Source organism: Rhinatrema bivittatum, chromosome 4 (assembly GCF_901001135.1).
Source record: "Rhinatrema bivittatum chromosome 4, aRhiBiv1.1, whole genome shotgun sequence".
In the NCBI taxonomy this organism is placed as follows: Eukaryota; Metazoa; Chordata; class Amphibia; order Gymnophiona; family Rhinatrematidae; genus Rhinatrema; species Rhinatrema bivittatum.
The window spans coordinates 103,664,109-103,682,729 of NC_042618.1; the positions used below are offsets into that span (position 1 = coordinate 103,664,109).

The following is an 18,621-nucleotide window of genomic DNA, read 5'->3' on the forward strand; positions in this document are numbered from 1 at the left end:
CTTTATATTGTAATGATTTCAAAGCATGTGCTTTCATGAAGTACAGGTGTTGAGTGCTTTGCTGTTGCCTAGAACCATATCTGTCCTTTCACTGTACACAAGGTTGTCTTTGATTTCTTGAGGGTAAGTGGATGCAGGAAAGGCATTCACATCTTCAAATCCAAAGGTCACAGTAAGGACCTATGCTCTCTACTGCAGCATAACTGAGGTCAGGAGTTTCATAATTCTACAAGCTCCAGTGCATGAAATACTAGATATGGTTTAAGAATGCTTACATTGACTCCTTCCCACTTGTTTCTAGATGTCAGTACATTCAGCTTGAATGATCTCAATCGGGGCAGTGAGAGAAATGAATGGAAGAGCAGCACTGCTGCCCTGGACCCCAAACAACTAGAGGAGGAGAAGAACAGACTGCTGGCAGAGGCTGCCAGCGAACTGAGGGAGGAGAACACCAGGCAGGAGAAGATCCTAGAGGTGGCTAAGAGACTGGCAGTGCTCCAAGGCAAAGACCCTGATAAAAGTGAGTACAGAGAGCGATGCTTTAAAGTAAACCCACCTGGCTGGGGTCCTTCATGAGAGCAGTATTCTTGTCTCAGTCTAGTTCTGAACAGTGTGAGCTGTGTACATGCACTTCAGTAGGCCCGCTTTCCGTTCGTTTTTTGTTTGTTTTTTTTGTGTACATTTCCTAGAAAATGTATTTTTTAAATAAATTCTAAGAGAAATGTAAATATTTTTGTTTTACAAAATTTGATTTAGATACAGCCCCCCCCCCCCCCCCCCCCCCCAAAAAAAAGTTTACTTTTTCCTGAATAAAATTAGGGCTAAAATATTGACATGATGGTAGATTGGTGAGGTTCATTGTCCCATGGATCTTTTTTGTGAATACACTAGTGTTCAAAATCCATTCTTTCTCTTTGATCTGGTATTAGGATCGTCGCTTTCTTGGTGTATACAACTAAGTCAGTTTTCTATCGATAAGCAGGCTGAATTAGCCATTACATGTGGGGGACGTCATTCGAATGGACTCTTCTCTCCCAGCTGTAGAGTTTTGAGCTCTACTGAGCTTTTTTGGGAGTTCCCCCCCACATGGGTATTGCCTCAGGAGTCTCCTCAATCATTTTTTGTCCAAGCACAGCACAGATATGAACTCTGTCTCTCCTACATTTTTTTTCTGTAAGAACTCTTAAAACCTTTTTAATTTGATTCTGGGTTTTTTTTTTCATTTTATTTGTATTAAGTTGGCTCACTACCTCTGCAGCCTCAACAACAGTTCTTTTCAGTGTTGCCATAAAAAACAGTCTACGGAAGTGTGGCCTTCTCTTCCACCATGTCTGGACAGAGGAGGAAATCAACTACAGTGAATGGTTTCAAAGGTTATATCTGTCTGATAGAGGAAGTGACCTCACTGGCCCTGATGGGAGCATGAAGAGGCAGCTGTCGCCAGCATCCTGCTTAATCTTAAGGTTTCAGCGATTATCCAAAGTAGCTTTTGCTGCAATTCTGTTGGCAAGAAATTGTGGGCGTCAATATTTATGTTCTTCAGGAAAAAAAGTCAGTAAATTTGTGCCAATTTTCATATGAAGTCTACAGTATCCTGACAGATGAGATAAACAAAATGGCCGACGCTGATGGTTCAGCAGTGCCTGAGGAATCGTGAGATATGACACAAGCTGTCCCTGAGCAGACAAAATCAGATGGCCTTTCCCAGAATGATTTTGCTATCTGGTTCAGAGAATTAAATTACACATAGCTATGGTTAAAACCGACGGAGTTGCGTCGTGATAATGAATTTGGTCAGTGGGTGGACAAACTTGAGAACCATGTTGATGATAAGGGGGTGCATATCTCTAAGTTGCAGTGAAAGATTGCTGAATTAGAAACCTCACAGGCAGCCTCCTTGGAAAAATTGGAGGATTTAGAAAATAGATCAAGGAGATGCAACCTGCAAATCAGAGGTCTGCCTGAATCTGAAGAGTTTGCAGATGCAGTAACAGTAATGCACAAATAATCAGGACCCTGCTCCTTCCTGAGGCTGATATGAAGATGGATCATAAAGTGGGAGTCAAAAGAGCACATAGGGCCCTAGGACCCAGAATGGAAACCTACCAAGAGATATAACTGCCTGCTTTCAAAGCTTCCAGTGAAAGAAAAGGTGATACATGCTGCTAGGAAGGAAGGGCAAGTGACTTGGAGGGGCCATAAAATTGCCATATATAATGGTTTATCCCCTCAAATCATACCTAAAAGGAAAGGCCTTCAAGAAATCTCTACTATTCTTAGGAAAGAAAATATTTGATACCACTGGCTCTTTCCTTTTGGACTTGCTTTCACCATTAGTGGTGTCACCTCAAAAGTCAAGATGGTATCTGTTGCAGTACCCATTTTACAAGCTGCAGGGATTACTATTCAGATAACCACAGCATCAATTATTGCGTCTGACGTCCTTCCTAAGGAATATACGAGATGGCAAAGGGCTACTAATGGGTGTAAGAGACTTTGGAGACACTCGGAAGGCTCAAACTCATCCAAAATTTGAGACTTGAGGGTGAATGTAGATTTACTTTAGGGTTAAGATTCTTTCAGTACTTACTATCAAGCCATGCTGTTTTTCTTCCATCTAAGTACCGGTAATATAGATAATGGCTGGTAATATGTTAAGTTGATGAATTCATATTGGCATCACTCTGACTTGCCATTTGGAAAATATGTTCTCAAAAGATGTATTTTGCCATTTTCTCAATTAATTATATGGTATATAAGATGTTTATTATTTCTATATAGTTTGGATTACTAATGGAAACTGGAATGCCAGGGAAGGAAAGGTGATTTCATCATCCTCTCTTACTTGGAACCTGTTATGGTTCTGCCTTGATATGTTGGTAGGAGGTGATTGGTCTAAAAGGGGGGAATAAGTGTTTGTTTATACAAAAAAAAATAAATTTCTAAGAATGGCAGATGGGATTGAACATCATGGTATGAAGAAACAGCTGTCCTTTCTGTGGTCTGTTATTTTACTATGCCTCTTTTAGACACTTGTTTATATCTGTCCTAGATACCTTTGGGATAAGGGTTCTTAATTCTTGATATCATGATGTCTCTAAAGCTTGTTTCTTTAAATGGTAAAGGCTTAAATTTGCCAAACAAAAAAAAGCATGCTGTTTAAAGAAGCTCAAAGATCGGAGTTTATACAGGAAACACATCTGCGAAGAAAGATGAAAGACTGTTTAACAAAGGCTTTCTGAATATCTTTTTAGTATCTCATTTTTCTAAAACATAAATACAGGGGTGTAGAAATACTGTTTTCTAAAAATGTATATGCTGATTTTCAAATTTGAAGTAAAGATGCTGATGGGAGATATATTCTACTCAAAATGGTTATTCCTGTTCAAATTCTGATCAGTCCAGACTCCTGGGTTTTGCCTCCCTTCCAGCAGATAGAGGCAGAAAATGTTTTACTGACACTACCATATAATCTGGTTTGTCAACTGCAGTCCCTCAGTATTTCTCTGCCTCCAGCAAATGGTAAAGGTGCAAATCCTGGAATCTAATTAAAAAAAAAAAAAAAAAAAAAAGAATTTTGGGATTGGAGGATTCTCCCAGGAGGTTGCTAGGCCCTGATGGGGCTGAGGTGGAAGAGCATGGGATTTAGGACCCTTGCCTGTCTCAGTTCTTTTGTCCTGGGGTTGGACCACTGGTGGTGCCAGATCCCTTCCTCCTAGGAGAACTCTTGGCTTCCTGCTGTAGTTCGGCCACACAGGGAAATACCCTATAAGAACATGCCATACTGGGTCAGACCAAGGGTCCATCAAGGCCAGCATCCTGTTTCCAACAGCAGCCAATCTAGGCCATAAGAACCTGGCAATTACCCAAAAACTAAGTCTATTCCATGTTACCGTTGACAGTAATAGCAGTGGCTATTTTCTAAGTCAGCTTAATTAATAGCAGGTAATGGACTTCTCCTCCAAGAACTTATCCAATCCTTTTTTAAACACAGCTATACTAACTGCACTAACCTCTCTGGGATGTTGCACCTGCAGCAGTTCTATCTCCATCCTTCACTACTTCCTCTGGTCAAGGAAAACTGTACTGGACACGTATGAAGTGTAACATGCAACACACAATGAACACTTTTTATGACTTTTACAGGTGCAAAGGCAAGGCAGCCTCTAGTGGGGTCTTGGAAGTTAGCAGCCAGGCCATCAGGGATAAACATTATTACCTGCAAGCATGGACAGAAAGTGCCACACCTGGAAATGCTAGAAGTTATTAAGACATCTACTGGGCAGGGACTGCGTAAAGTGAATAGCACTGTAGTAGTAGTAGGACTTAGCAGAACCTCATCTTCTGAATCCTGAACAAACTTGTCATAGAAGCAGGGCTGTCCTATGGCAGGGGATGGGGTCCTATACCACTGTGGTCTTCCCATCCCTGGCACTATAATTTGTGTTCCAGGGCTCCACACCCTCTTAAGGTCAGCCTTACAATATGGGCATAGTTACAGGTGTGGTATCCCTCTGAGCTGGAAGATGAGAACTCTGGTCAGCCTAATTTTGCTGAGGCACTAGAATCGGTGTTAAGGTGAAATATTCTGCTGCAGGAAGCTCGGCATTTCCTGCAATGTTCATAAAACAGTAGATGTCACCTTATAGTCCTAGATGTGTAATTCAAATGCATTTTCATCTTGGTTAGAGCAAGTGAAAAGTAAAGCACCACCCTCTTTATGCCCTTACCCCTCTTATCCAGAATGTCTTTCAGATGTGCCTAGTGACCACCACTTTCCTTTAGTTGGTTCTATCAGACCAATGCTTGCATAGATGCTGGTGCGATTGTGCTAGTGTTTTGTTTGAAAGCAGTAAGAAACTGCTTCGGAATGGGACTTTTTTACTGAAATTTTTCATGAGACTTTTTTTTCTGAATCCATACCAATGGAATAGGATAGAGTAAAAGGAAAGAGTAGCATGGGCCACCTTACAAGATTTCCCATGGGAAGGAAAGAAAAAGAAAAAAAAATTTCTGCCGTAAACAAGAATAAGAGATACACATGTTGTTAGCGTTAAATAAATGTATGCAGGATAGAGGCTTTAGAAGGGAATAAAAATCTCATATCTATTTGGTAATGGGTGAGGGCATCTGCGTAATTTTTAACTTTGTCATTTTTTTTTTTTTAATGTATGTTTTATTGGAATCTGTTTTGGACAGTAATCACGGGAGTAGTGGAATTCAAGATTTTATAAAGACTTAAATGCAATAAATCTAGATGGGTGACTAATCCTTGGGGGCAGGACTGGAGATGGAGAATATTTTTTTTATCAGGTTTTTCCAAATAATTTTCAAAATTGCGCGAATAGTGGCCAGATATCACTAGCCTGTTAGAAGGGAATAGATGTAGTTGGGAAATAAAATTATAGTAACCCCCTCCCCCCTTCTCTGTTCACTACCAGCACTTCAGTCTATGGTGTTTTTTTTTTTTGTAGTAACTCTAAAGGACTATAACCTGCCCGACAGCGATGAGGAAATGGAAGAAGAAGCCATTCAGAGAGTCCTGAAACAGGTCAGTGGTGTTTAGTGTAAGGAGACCTGTTTGATTTCCTTTGTTACCTTTATTAGCAGGGGACTGACCTTTCACACTTATGGCTGGCACTTAGTAAAGCGTCCCTAGTGATGAAGGCCCTGATGTACAAAATTAAACCCACAGATAACAATTTGTAGCTACTCTGTCACCTCCAACTTGAGTCTGCTTAGTTGACTAGTTAAAATCACTTCCTTACCTACCTCATTAACACGGACATTGTATTGTGCAGCTGATGACCTTGGAGAGTGAAATAGTTTTTGGTTAGGAGGATCTAGTCGGGGGTGGTGGTGATGATGGGGACAGCTGGCATGTTTATAGTGGTGGCGCAGCAGCTGTAATGTAAGCAAAGCGATACAGAGACTTGGCTGTAACTCTTTGGGCCCTAAACACAGCAGGGTGGGCCCAGCTCCTTCTCTCCATTTTCTCAGCTTGCTGCACCCAAAGGACAATGAAAGCAGGAGAAGAGATTCCAGCTGAGGCACTAAATAGAAGTTCCTTACATTAAAAAAAGCAGTAATGATAAGAATACCTAGCATTTTTGTACTGCTCCTCCTGGACATACATAGTGCTGTACAATGATAAGTATTCAGGCACATTAAGTCTTGCCCCCAGAGAGTTTATAATCTAAAAGGATTTCTGTGACAACTAGAGATAAAGTGACTTGCCCAAGATTACAAGAAGCAGAATTTGAGTCCTGGTTCCCGCCAGGCCATGCCTGTTCAAGCCTAATATAACCCTGCACAGTGACCCCCCCCCCCACACACACACACATCTAAGGGCTGTGCATGTAATATTCTGTTTAAAAAAAAACCAAACAGATGGTGGCTTTTCATACCATTTTAAATTTTTTAACCTAAAAATATATTTCTAGGAAATCAGACTGATAAATAAAATTGGATTAACAAAATTGTTTGTATGACCAGCTCTCTGAAGAAGCGGCTCTGGATGAAATAAGTGTTTTAAATATCCCGCTGGAGGAGACCAGCTCAGCAGTACCCTCAGAACCAAACAGATCCAGAAAGGCAGCAAAGGTAATTGGTAGTGCCAATCACTTCTGTCTCTTGCAACCACCTGGGACACCACTTTTCTCATTCTAGCTCTTTATGTAATTTGAGCTACGGATGATATATGTCTGACCTATAAACAATTCCTTTGGGATAACTAGCACATTTTTACCTTTCTTTGATGAGGGAACTAAAAACAGATGTCAAACAATTAGAAGTTCAGCTTAATTCTGATTAAGAATTAATTCTGATTAATTATTCTAGTCTGAAAGTTTATCATCTTCTCATCCAGCAGGTTCCAGCTCCACTGCCAGAGGTTGTCACAAGGAGGCCAGCCCAGGTTATTAAAGAACAGGGCAGTGATGAAGAGGAGTTACCATGGTGCTGTATCTGTAACGAAGATGCCACTCTTCGCTGCTATGATTGTGATGATGACCTGTACTGCCAGCGATGCTTTAGGTAACGATGGTAACATGAAGACATGGGCAGAGATGCTGAGTCAAGAAAAGAGCTCATCCTGTCTCTGAGCTCCTAAGCAGAGAACCAAAAAAAAAACTGCTGGATAAGAGAGGGCTTTAGGGAACATGGCAAACACATGGTTACATAGTTGGTTAGGTTGAAAAACAGCCAGAAGTCTGAGTCCAGCCTACAGGTTTTTGTACAGGGCAGTCCAGATTAAGGTGAAAAAACACAGTGTATCTCTAACCAGTTCTGCAGCAATGAGAACAATTCCTTTCCATCCTTAAATATGGCAGTCAGCTCAGAGTAGATCACAGATAACAGGAGGGAGTAACACTTTATTGCCTACAGTAGATTTATTTAGATTGGCAAAATGCAGGGCTTGCAGGCTAGAAAGGTTCATGTTTTCAGTGACTGCTAGAAAAAGATTTTTATAATGTAATATGTTTATTAGTTAAGATTGTAATTGACTATATACATCAGCACAACTGCACAATTTTAATCTCGAGTGAGTATTTGGCAAAATGCTCTTGAAAGTGAGTGCTGTTAGCTTTAGTGTTTCCCAGCAGAGACAGAATTCATCCTGTCCTGGCAAGGCCCCAAACCACTCAGATTAGAAGGGAGAAAAATGATAAGGGGGAAATAGTAAAAGAAGAAAATGAAATTGTATAAAAGAGAAAAGCATTTGCCATTCTGATAACCCGAATGATGTTAGTGAGTTTATACTGTACCTTCTAACTTGAATTGAGATTCTCAAGAATTTTTCTCCCATCAGAATAAATTGCTACACTGCTTATTACCTTTCTTATGGGGCTATTTACTAAGCTGTATTTTAATGCAAGTTAGTTCCTGCCTTTGTACTGGAAACATTGCCACAGCTGGAAAAACCATGCTGTGGCCATGGCAATGCACAATTGCAGCCAGGACCACAATCTTTAAAGGGGCAACGACTCACTCAGGTTGTGCCAGATCTTTTCGGCAATGTTGGCAATGGTCACACAAGCATTGCCCATATCATGTGTTTACGGGCCTTGTCGTCTTCTCATGGCTTAGTAAATTGGCCTCTTCATCCTAAGCATAGTTTCTGTCTCTGCTTCTTGTAGAGAAGGCCACGATGAGTTTGAGCGGAAGGAACATCGAACATCTAGCTATTGTCCTCCTCGCAAGCGCAAGTGAGATAAGAAACAACAAGCAAAAAGTCATACAAAGCAATGCAAAAATGTAAGATATCAGGAGGTATCAACTCGGGGAAAAACTGAGAAGGCTGAGAAACAGATTACTCCAAGCTCTGAAGATGAGGCCTTAAACTCACAGGGATCCTCCTTTGTACATTTTTTTTCTTTCTTCACATTCTTTTACTTGCTATTTAATTAGAGCACAACTGTTTTGTAAAGAGTTGAACTGATTTTGGAAGCAGTGTTCTAAGAAAGAAGGCACAAGTAAATCTCTAAAAGATTTTGGGATTTGTCTGTCACAGTTTAAGCTCTTCAGAAAACACATCCTAATATACAAACAACTGAAGCTTAATCAATGGCAGCCGGACTCCCTGGATGATACAGGGGCCTAAGCCTTTTAGAAGCCATATTAAAAAATAGCTTTTTGTTTTATTTACATGTCCAAAAGAATAAGCAATTTATGCAAGGAATGCTTTTAACTTGGTGGGAGCTGGGCAGTAGATATAGTTTATCTAATAAGACAAAATAAACATGGGTGTTTATTTCAGTAAATGTTTATTTTATAATAAACATTTACTGAAACTGGTTGATAGGGTGTCCTCTTAAAATAACATCCTTCTTAGCTCTGCTTTGTGTACAAGTACCAGGAATTAGATCGATCAATTCTTTGGAGGTCCCATATCTACCTTTGGGAAAGATGAGGTGTAAGCACACACGAGTCGTACAGTAATGGTATAGAGCTAAGGGTTCTAGGATCCTTGTGAAGGTGATTGAATCAACCAGTCATTGAAGAGATTTTTCAAGCATTTCCAACTTTTATTCAAAGTGTACTGGAAAGTTTCGGTCCCCGTGGACATGGACCGTGTTTTGCCACATGGGCTGCGTCAGTAGGGACAGAAGCCCAAGAATTCAACTGTCAACAAATAAAAATAAAGTAAATAAAGGAGGACGTTAACAAGGATCCATAACAAAGCAACCAAAACAGAACAAAACACCAAGTGACAGGGCTTGCTGCCTAAAGAAAAATATATATATATAAACAAATATGTGATAATATAAAATAAAAATATATAAGATGATAACATTTCTAAGATAATAAAAACATATATAATTTCTCAGCAACATAATAAACTGTATATACAGAGAAAATAATAAGACACACAACTGAAAAAACTCAACAGAAGCCTGGAAAGCAGTTAACATTAGAAAACAGAAATAAAGCTGTAAACCAAGAATATTGCAAACACAAAATGAAAAAACAAACAAGCAACAAGACAAAAGAAAAGGGGGGCGGGGAAAGGGGAGAGAAAAAGAAGTAGAAGAGAACAGGAGCAACATGAGAACTGAAAAGGCAAATTAAGCAAGAAAAAGTTAACGAAACATGCAACCGGTTAGGGTGGCAAAACTGCCTGGTTGTACAGCGTCCCAGCAATCTTCAAGGAAGTCTGATCCATACACTATTCAAGGGAAACGAGAGAGGATGAATAAACAATAAAGAAAAAAAATCAAAAGAAGCAGAAAGGACTGGAAACAGGGTATATAACAAACATTACATACCACGTGTCTAGGGATTCAGAGCATGGACCTTGTGGTGGTGTCTCTAAAAGAAAACAGCAAAGAAGCATTGTGAAACTGAACGCAGTGAGGAAAATCAAAGCAAGGGCAAACACAGGACATACAGACAAGGAATGATGGTTAAGTAGTCTGGCTGGGTTTAGTTAAGCAACATTCTGCTATCTGATAAAGAGTATTGAGACTATAGAATTGGTTGGTAATGGCGGGTGCCCAGACAGGCAAGGAGAGAACCGCAGAGTCAAAAGATTTATATCCACGGGTTGCCTGCAAAAGACCAAACAAAAAACAGGTGATACATAACTGCGAGCATAAGACAGGTAAAACGCAAGGTAAAAAACACACAACAAGGAGCCATTAGTGATCCAAAGAAAAGGAGGAGAAGGGACCCACCATCACAGCAGATCTAAGACATGTTCTTAAGGGATGTCCATGGCAGTAAGGCTGTGTCTAAATAAAACTGAAGAGGAAGCAGGGCTGACCCTGAAACTGCGCAAACCAAACCAGGAACTAGAACTTCAAGGAGAGACTGGGCCCAGAAAATAAATAGATAAAATGAAAGGAGAGAAGAGTACAAAATTTAAACCAAATGGCAATTAAAAGATAAAATTATTAGTGAGAAGGGAGGGGTGGGGAGGAAGAGGATGGAAGGGAAGGATGGGGATAGGGAAGAAGGGAGGGGGAGAGGGAAGAAGGAATTGGAGGGGGAAGGAAGGGGATACAAGGACAGAGACCAGTGAAAATGAGAAGAAAAATACAGGGGCTTAGAAAAAGGCTGACCATTGAATGTCATGGTTCAGTCCAGCAGGATGGACTGTGTTCAAAGTGAAGATCCACCATCACTGAAATTACCCCTGCGAGACTGCAGGGTAGGAACCTCGACCGCAAAAAACCGAAGGTCTTTTAACTGATGGTGAAAATCACGCCAGTGCAGGACCAAATTGCGTATACAACTCATGTTTTGAAATTCAGGTTTTTAGAGCAGGATGATTTTGCTCATGTATAACAAAGTGCAGGGACATGAGGCAACGTATATCATACTGGCAGTGCTGCATGTGGAGACATGATGCAACGGAAAGAATTGGCCGGTCCTGGGGTTAGAAAACCTGCAAAGCTGTTCAGAATAGGGCAGGCAGCACATGAACCACAAGGGGCATGGCTGAAAGCTGCAGGGGTGTCCCTCTGTGTGGGATGTAGCTCAGAAGACACTAACATATCCCTAAGATTTCGACCATGGGTGAACGTAAACCGGGGGAGATCCTGGAAAATTGAATGTGGTAAAAGCATGTGCCAGAACTGCCTTATCACTTAACAGACTCGGCCAATTCTAGAAGAAAACGGCAACATGCAAGTGAGTTCAGAAGATGAAGGCCGATTCTGTGGCAATAAAAGGAGCTCACGATTGTTTAATATGCGCGTTTCATAGCACATTTCAAAAGTTTGTACAAATAATTGCGAGATTGAAAACGTGTTAGCATGGTCCATGCCTGGGTCAAAAAGTCTTCTCAGGAAGAGGTGGAAAAATTGGCCAACCAGTATATTCTCATGTAGCAATTTAAGGTGATGACTAGTGAAATGAAGGAGAGTGTTGCAGTCAGTGGGTTTATGGCATAAGGATGTGGAAAAAACAAAAAGATGCAGTATGATGCAGATATCCAAAAACAAAATGGTTGAAGGATGTAATTGAGTCTGGAACTGCAGGTTGGGGTCGCAAGAATTTAAAAAAACCAAGAAACATATAGAACTGTACATTGGTGCCTGGCCATACCACAAAAACATCTTCAATGTACCGTAACCATGTGGCAATAAACCTGGAAAAATAGGCTGTGTAAATGAAAAGTTTTTCAAAATTGCCCATATATAAGCATGCGATATCTGGGGCCATTGTGGCACCCATGGCCATCCCTTTAATTTGTTGGTAAAAGGTACATTGGAAGGTAAAGAACTTGTTTCTCAAAGCAATACTAGTGAGAGAAACCAGGAAGTCAGTGGGTATCTGACAGGTATCGCTGCTCCAGGGTGGTGCCTCAAGCTGGGGAATGTTAGAATAGAGAGATTCAATATCTAGAGTGGGTAGGAAACAAGGCGAATCAGACAGAGTAAGCTGTTTCAACAGATTAATGAGATGGCTCGAGTCCCGAATGAAGGAAGGAATCAAGGGAATAAAAGGTTGCAAAAACCTGTCAACAAATATAGAAAGCGGCTCAAGAAGGGAACTGATCTTGGAGACGATGGAACGTCCAGGTGGATTAATGAGGGACTTGTGAATTTTTGGAAGAACATAAAAAAACAGGAATAATGGGGTGTTTTTCAACCAGAAAGTCAGCTTCATGTGAAATAAGATAATCTTCGGACAAGCAGCGTCAACAAGTTGAGAAATCTGAATCGACAATGCTTCAGTGGGGTCTGAGGGAAGAGGTGTATAGAAATGATGGATAATTGACATTCTATCTCCTGAATGTAGTTTGTCCGATCTAATACTACCACTCCTCCCCCTTTGTCAGTTGGCTTAATAACAATGGAGGAGTCAGAAGCCAAGCTCTTGGTGGCCAAGTGCTTGGTGCGAGACATAATCTGGAAAGGAGAAAATGTGTCAGAATCAATAGAAGTGAGGTGATGCAGTACAAGATGTTCAAAGGTTTTAAGGAGCAGGTCAGGGGGGGTGCCCACCATGATTTTCTACGAATAATCAGGGCGTCAGCACTTGAGAGTTGGGTGTAGAAAAATCGTACAGCCGGAAAATATTTCTGTAACTGAACCCGAACTGAAAAGGGATTGTATCTGCTAAGTCAGGACAAATGAAAGGCCCCTTTGAAGTACCTGAGTGTCCAAGGGTGAGAGTGCTCTGGATGACAAACTGAACACAGGAACGTCACAGAGCAGAGTCTGGTGTATTGCCATGGGTTTGACGTGACATGTTGTTTGGACTGTGTCACTTGTTGCATGCGGTGGTGGTGGGGGGGTACTTTGCTGTGTGGCCGGTCTCAGAAGCCATGATGTGAGGTAGGCGACTGTTGTTGTCTGGTCTCTTGTGCTTGGTCTATAAAAAAGGGGGGAGGGGGGACAACAGAAGTCAAAGGACTGGCAAAGGAGGAAGAGGTGAAAGTAACACGTTCTCATGGTGGACGAATGGTGGACATCCAATGGTAGAGAAACCCCTTGGAATAATTTACTGAGGAACTTCTTGTATTTACTATTTAGTAGCTTTCAGGTCCAAGTGAAACTTCTCTATATTCTTCTTGAAATTGGCAAGCTTTGAATAAAAAGTTGGAAATGCTTGAAAAATATCTTCAATGACTGGTTGATTCGATCACCTTCACAAGGATCCTAGAACCCTTAGCGCTATACCATTGCTATATGGTTTGTCACCATTCAGTACCCTGTTCTCCTTCTCCACTCTTATCATTTGCTGTTAGCATACAAGAGTCTCCATTCTAACTGGAGTTTGTAGTGTTGCATCTGATTAGACCTAAGTGCTACTGCAAAAGATAGTCCTCTCTTATATAATCTCGGGTGTTCCAACAGTGCTCAGACCTGCTTTGAGACTTTCTTCTGTGGATGGGTATACAGTAGAGTGAAGTCAGCTTTCCTGGTCATTCTTATACCTGAAATTGCTGTCTCCTCCAGCTCTGGCTTGTCAACCTTTAAAAAAAAAAATGCATCTTTTATGGGCTGGTTTTCAGAAGAATGCTTCACTAGTGTTAATGGTGCATTCCCATAAAAATTAGAGCTGTTAAAACTTGAATCTAAATCACATAAATAAAGAGAGAAACAACATTTGGAAGAAAATCAGAACTTGCATCACCCACACAAACAGATTCACACAATAACATCATACATGGTATAGACCAATCAACTACTGTGAGTGAGGTAATTTGTGACTTGTGTCAGAGGTGCAACTAAAAGGTATTAAAAATAACAGCAAAACTAATTGATACAAAGTAAATATTCCTGCTTGCAATGTTTGGTTTTGAAATATTGCAAAGTACAGAGAGAGCACAGGGTGTTTTATCATATTCCCTGTACATACCCGGATCAGTCCAGACAGTGGGTTGTGTGTCCCGATTTGAAATATTGCAAAGTAGAAAGAGAACAAGGGGTGTTTTATCATCAGTCTGTGCCCTGTGACTATTTTTACAGCCAGACTGTCTGTGTAATTCCTGCCTCTTCCACCACATACAGCTGAAGAGTGATACCATGCTGAGTCAGTGGCTCCTGTATTCTGCCTCTGGCTTGATTAGGCTGCAAAACATCCCCTTTCCCCAGTTCTGTGCACAAAAAGTGTAAGAAAACTGGCACACCTCAGCATAAAAAGCAGGCATTGAAAGGAAAATTAATAGCAGAGGCATAGAATGAACGGCTGTCATAATCAAAGCTGTCCGTGTTGCGAAGGGGGGCAATGTATGCAGGGAGGAATCCCGGTGATTGTTCTGCGTTTCATGCTCCTTTCCTCATCCCTTTCCTCTCACCAGTAAGAGAGCAGCACCTCTTCTCTGTGCCTTCCTCCTCCTCTCCTGGCTTCAGTCCGACGTTTGAACCTTCTTGGGTCATGTAGTCTCACACTGGCTCTGCTTGTTCAGGCTGAAACCGGCAGAGGCAGCAGATGCAGGTAAGAAGCGTGGCTCTCTCCTCCTACGGGAGGGAGGGGAAAAGGATCACCACAGGAGGAGAGGATTGGAGGGAGGCCCCCACACAGGTTAATTTATGCTGCACTTCCTGAAACCCCTCCCCCTGAGTCAGCCCTGCTCACAAGTTTTTTTTCTACATGGCTTTTTTTTTTCTCCTGTACTGCACAATAATAGAAGCATGAAGTGCTGTTCTGTGCTTCATCTGCAACCCTTCCTCTTCTCTCAGACTGCATTGCAACATATTTTTTCAGACAGGGACATAGGGTTTGTACTATGGAGCCCTTCCGTTTCTGAAGAGGTATAATATGGCCCAGGAAACTTGAAAAGCTGTTTTGACTTGTACATTCCAGACACAACAGTGAGGACCCCGCTACCCATGAATGCAGAACATAACAACTTCCTCTTCACTTTAAGCTATAAGAGAGGACCCCGTCTTGGCAGTGGAAGAGTAGCTTACTGGTTAGAGCAATGGCTTCTGAACCAGAGAAATCAGAGTTCAATCCCACTATTCCTGCTTGTGACCTTGAGCAAGGCACTTCGTCTTCCATTTAGGGGATAAGTTGCAAAAGGTTTTACATGCTTAAAACTGGGTTTTATGCATGTGAATGCACTTTAAACTCATAAGTGGGCTTTTGAAAATTGCCATGATATATGCTACTTTTGCGTGTGTAAATCCTTTTGAAAATTATCCCCATAAACTGTAAGCCATCTGGGGATAGGGAAATACAATCTGCTTTGAAGTACCTGAAAGGTGAAATATAAATCAAATAACTAAGTACAAAATAAGTATATTGAGAGTTCTGGTATGACACTTACTCAGGGGACCCCAAATCTGGTCCTCAAGTGTCACGTAGCAGTCTGGTTTTCAGATTTCCACAATGAATGTGTGTGAGAACTCTTTGAATGCACAGCCTCTATCAGGGGTGGCTCAAGGCAATCTGCTGCCTGAGGCCAGGGATGAGATGGTGCCCCCCTCCCCCCTCTCCCTTTTTCACACACACTAATACCCCTTCCCAAAACTCTAAAACCTTATTTCACGCGGCAGCAATGTTGCATACCAAGCCACTTTGCTTCTAGCTTGTTTACGTGGGTCGTCCGAGGCATTAATGAATACCGCGATTGCCCCGCCACCATCCTTCATCCATCAGGAGAGGGGCTTCCCATCCCCCCTCTAAACCTCGGGCAGAGGCTCAGGGGTCCGTGCCAGTGCCGGCAGGCTCCCCTCTCATCTCCGCCGTTATTTCTCAGCTCTCCATTCTACTGGGCTTGTTGCAGCAGCCAGACCCTTACCTAATACAAAATAAGGTCCACAAATTAGATTCAGAAACATGCACACAAAAACCAAAATAGAAACCACAGTGCAACATGGGAGAAAGAGAAACAGAAATGCAACATATAAAGATGTAAGAAATGCGCATTCCCAGAACTTGACACATTCCTCTCTTGTTAAACTGAAAATAAAATGTTATATTTTCTACCTTTGTGTGGGCAGTTAATTTGGTCTTGATCTCCTTTTGATCTTAAGTTCTTTTCCATGTGGGCACCAACAACATAGGAAAATGTGGGAGGGAGGTTCTGGAAGCCAAATTTAGGCTCTTAGGTAGAAAGCTTAAATCCAGAACCTCCAGGGTAGCATTCTCTGAAATGCTCCCTGTTCCATGCAGGTCCCCAGAGGCAGGCAGAGCTCCGGAGTCTCAATGCGTGGATGAGACGATGGTGCAAGGAAGAGGGATTCAGTTTTGTAAGGAACTGGGGAACCTTTTGGGGAAGGGGGAGACTTTTCCGAAAGGATGGACTCCACCTTAACCAGAATGGAACCAGGCTGCTGGCACTAACTTTCAAAAAGGAGATGGAGCAGCTTTTAAACTAGAACAAGGGGGAAAGCCGACAGTCACTCAGCAGTGCATGGTTCGGAGAAATGTATCCTTGAAGGATACTAATGAAACAGGAGAGTTCAAAAGTAGCCCATGTGTCTATAAGTAACGAATCACCTGAGCTTAAGAATTCCAAATTATCCATATCAACTGAAAAGAAGGTTGTTAATACAAACAAAAAACGCAATTTGTTCAACCAGAAGAATTTTGGAGCTACAAGCCCTCTCATAGAGACCCTTTTCGGACTTGGCTGTCTCAGTGTATGGTGCCTTCTTTCCTTCCAAATGTGTTGTCGTCCTTCCACTTGAATCAGTCTGTGGAGTTAGCAGCCTTTACGGATCTGGATAGGAGGTTTTCTTTGGATAAGGAGTTGAGGTGTCTGGATGTGAAGCGGGTGCTGTTGCAGTATTTGGAGGTTACTTATGGCTTTAGAGTATCCAACCATCTTTTCATTCTCTCGAGTGGTGCGAAGAAGGTACATAAGGCCTCTAAAGCAACCATAGTGTGGTGGTTCTCGGAGGCCATAGCTTCGGCGTATATTTGCAAGGGAGCTCACTCAACTCGGTTGCAAGTGACATCCTGGGCTGAATGTCTGTTAGTGTCGCTGCAAGAGATTTGTAGTGCAGCTACTTGGAAATCATTGCACACTTTCTCCAGACATTATTGTCTGGATGCCCAGGTCAGTAACAACAAGAAGGGTAAATCACAATCCTTAACTTAATAAACATCAAACATCACTTAAGGACGTGAAAAAGCATAATCTGCTCATTAATACTAATTGTCTAAATGCCCAGGTGCCAGAGTCTAGGAGCTTTGATGAAAGCGTATTTCAAGCGAGACTCTCGCAGTCCCTCATGGTTTAGGGAAGCTTTGGTCCATCCCAGGAGTCTGGACTGATCTGGTTATGTACAGAGAAAGGAAAATTGGTTCTTACCTGCTAATTTTTGTTCCTGTAGTACCACAGATCTCTCCAGAGTCCCACTCAGTTTTGGAGAGTCCACGATTTATTTATTTTTTTGTATATAAGCTGAAGGAGTTTCAATTGGGTTCTTCTGGCTCAGGTGATGGTTGTAAGGATCATTCATATTAAGTGTTTCTATTTCCTACTGCTCCTTTGGCGGGAGATGTTGAAAAGTTATGTTGGGATACTTTTCCATCTTAGCTTGGGGTACAGGTCAATACTAAGGGGACTGCAGGTGGCACACCAGGTTAAGTGACAGTGTCAGCAAAACTTTCTCTGTTTCCATCTGCTGGAAGGGAGGCAAAACCCAGGAGCCTGGACTGATCTGTGGTACTACAAGAACGAAAATTAGCAGGTAAGAACCAATTTTCCTTTTGCAGAAAGCCCTGCAGTTCAAATAGTGGGGCTGAGATTTTAGTCACAGGGTGGAAGAGGCGCCAGCTGCCAGGGTCAGGGTGAGAAAGGGGAAGCATGCACTTCTCATGCACTGCCAGCCCCACGATGGACTTGTCATTCATGTGGTGGGCTGGTGGCACATGAGCATTAGCGCCTATGGCTGAGGCTCTATTGGCCATAGGCTAGCTATGGCTCAGCTCCCGGTCGCTTTTATTCTCTGTCCTCAGCCCCCTTTGCTTTTTTTTTTTTCAGGGTAACTGGCCTGGTGGGGGAGGAGCAGCGGCAAAAGGCCAAAAAAACCCCCAAAACAGTAAAATCATGAAGAGGGGAGAAGAAAAGAGACAGAGTAAGGCAGCCACTAGAGCAGTTTGGTGGGGCAGATTTTGCCGCTTGCAAAGTTTGCCCCCTGAAGCGGCCGCCTCACCCTGCCTCATTATAGAACCGTCCCTGGCCTCTACTGCATACATGTAAGACTCATACATATTTGATGTGGAAACCAGATTTGGTGAGACCGACAGCATCTGAGGCTCAGGCTGATCTTTCCGGAGTCGATACCATGGGCAGCGTATGAGAGAGTCTGTCCTTGCCAGCTAATTGTTTGATATCTGCTCCAGAAAGAACATCCTGAGCTTTGTATTCTGTTCTTGTGCAGCCAAAACAATTGTAACTAATTAATTGAGTAGATATGAGCAGAGACACACCGAGAAGTCACATGCAGGTCATTTTTGAGCAGTGAGTTTTATTGTTGTAAGGACTCTTTCATCACTGGCTCTCCAGTTAGGGTGGAAATTTTGGAACGATACACAGATAGATACACAAAGGAGTTTTGCAGTTGAAAATAACTTTTAAATCCCAAAATTTAACAACTTAAAAATTGTTTCCTCCCCCAGTCTGGCTGAAATCTGTCCACATGAAATCTCCGTTTGCCCAGATTTAGCCAAACCAAAAAAAAAAGAGGCCAGGTCAGTGCATGGTTTTAG

At 42.0% G+C, this 18,621-nt stretch overlaps 1 protein-coding gene and 1 long non-coding RNA gene across 7 annotated transcripts in view; one reads left to right on the plus strand and one right to left on the minus strand.

The window, feature by feature from the left end:
• ZFYVE19 (zinc finger FYVE-type containing 19) overlaps positions 1-8,498 on the plus strand; it is a 32,099-nt gene extending 23,601 nt beyond the window's left edge. For 5 of the 6 annotated variants that reach the window (XM_029598580.1, XM_029598582.1, XM_029598579.1 and 2 more), the window contains 5 exons: positions 302-520; positions 5,475-5,551; positions 6,496-6,603; positions 6,869-7,035; positions 8,139-8,498. In XM_029598580.1, the coding sequence (XP_029454440.1) occupies positions 302-520; positions 5,475-5,551; positions 6,496-6,603; positions 6,869-7,035; positions 8,139-8,211 (644 nt within the window). In that variant the 3' untranslated portion in view covers positions 8,212-8,498. The remainder of the gene's footprint in view (positions 1-301; positions 521-5,474; positions 5,552-6,495; positions 6,604-6,868; positions 7,036-8,138) is intronic. The other variant, XM_029598581.1, reaches the window with a different exon arrangement.
• Positions 8,499-11,140: 2,642 nt separating this feature from the next.
• On the minus strand, positions 11,141-14,405 carry LOC115090023. Its single transcript, XR_003856289.1, has 3 exons — positions 14,252-14,405; positions 13,317-13,424; positions 11,141-12,822 (listed from the first exon to the last, which is right to left on the minus strand). It is a non-coding gene; the product is annotated as an uncharacterized LOC115090023 (long non-coding RNA).
• Between the last annotated feature and the right edge of the window lie 4,216 nt (positions 14,406-18,621).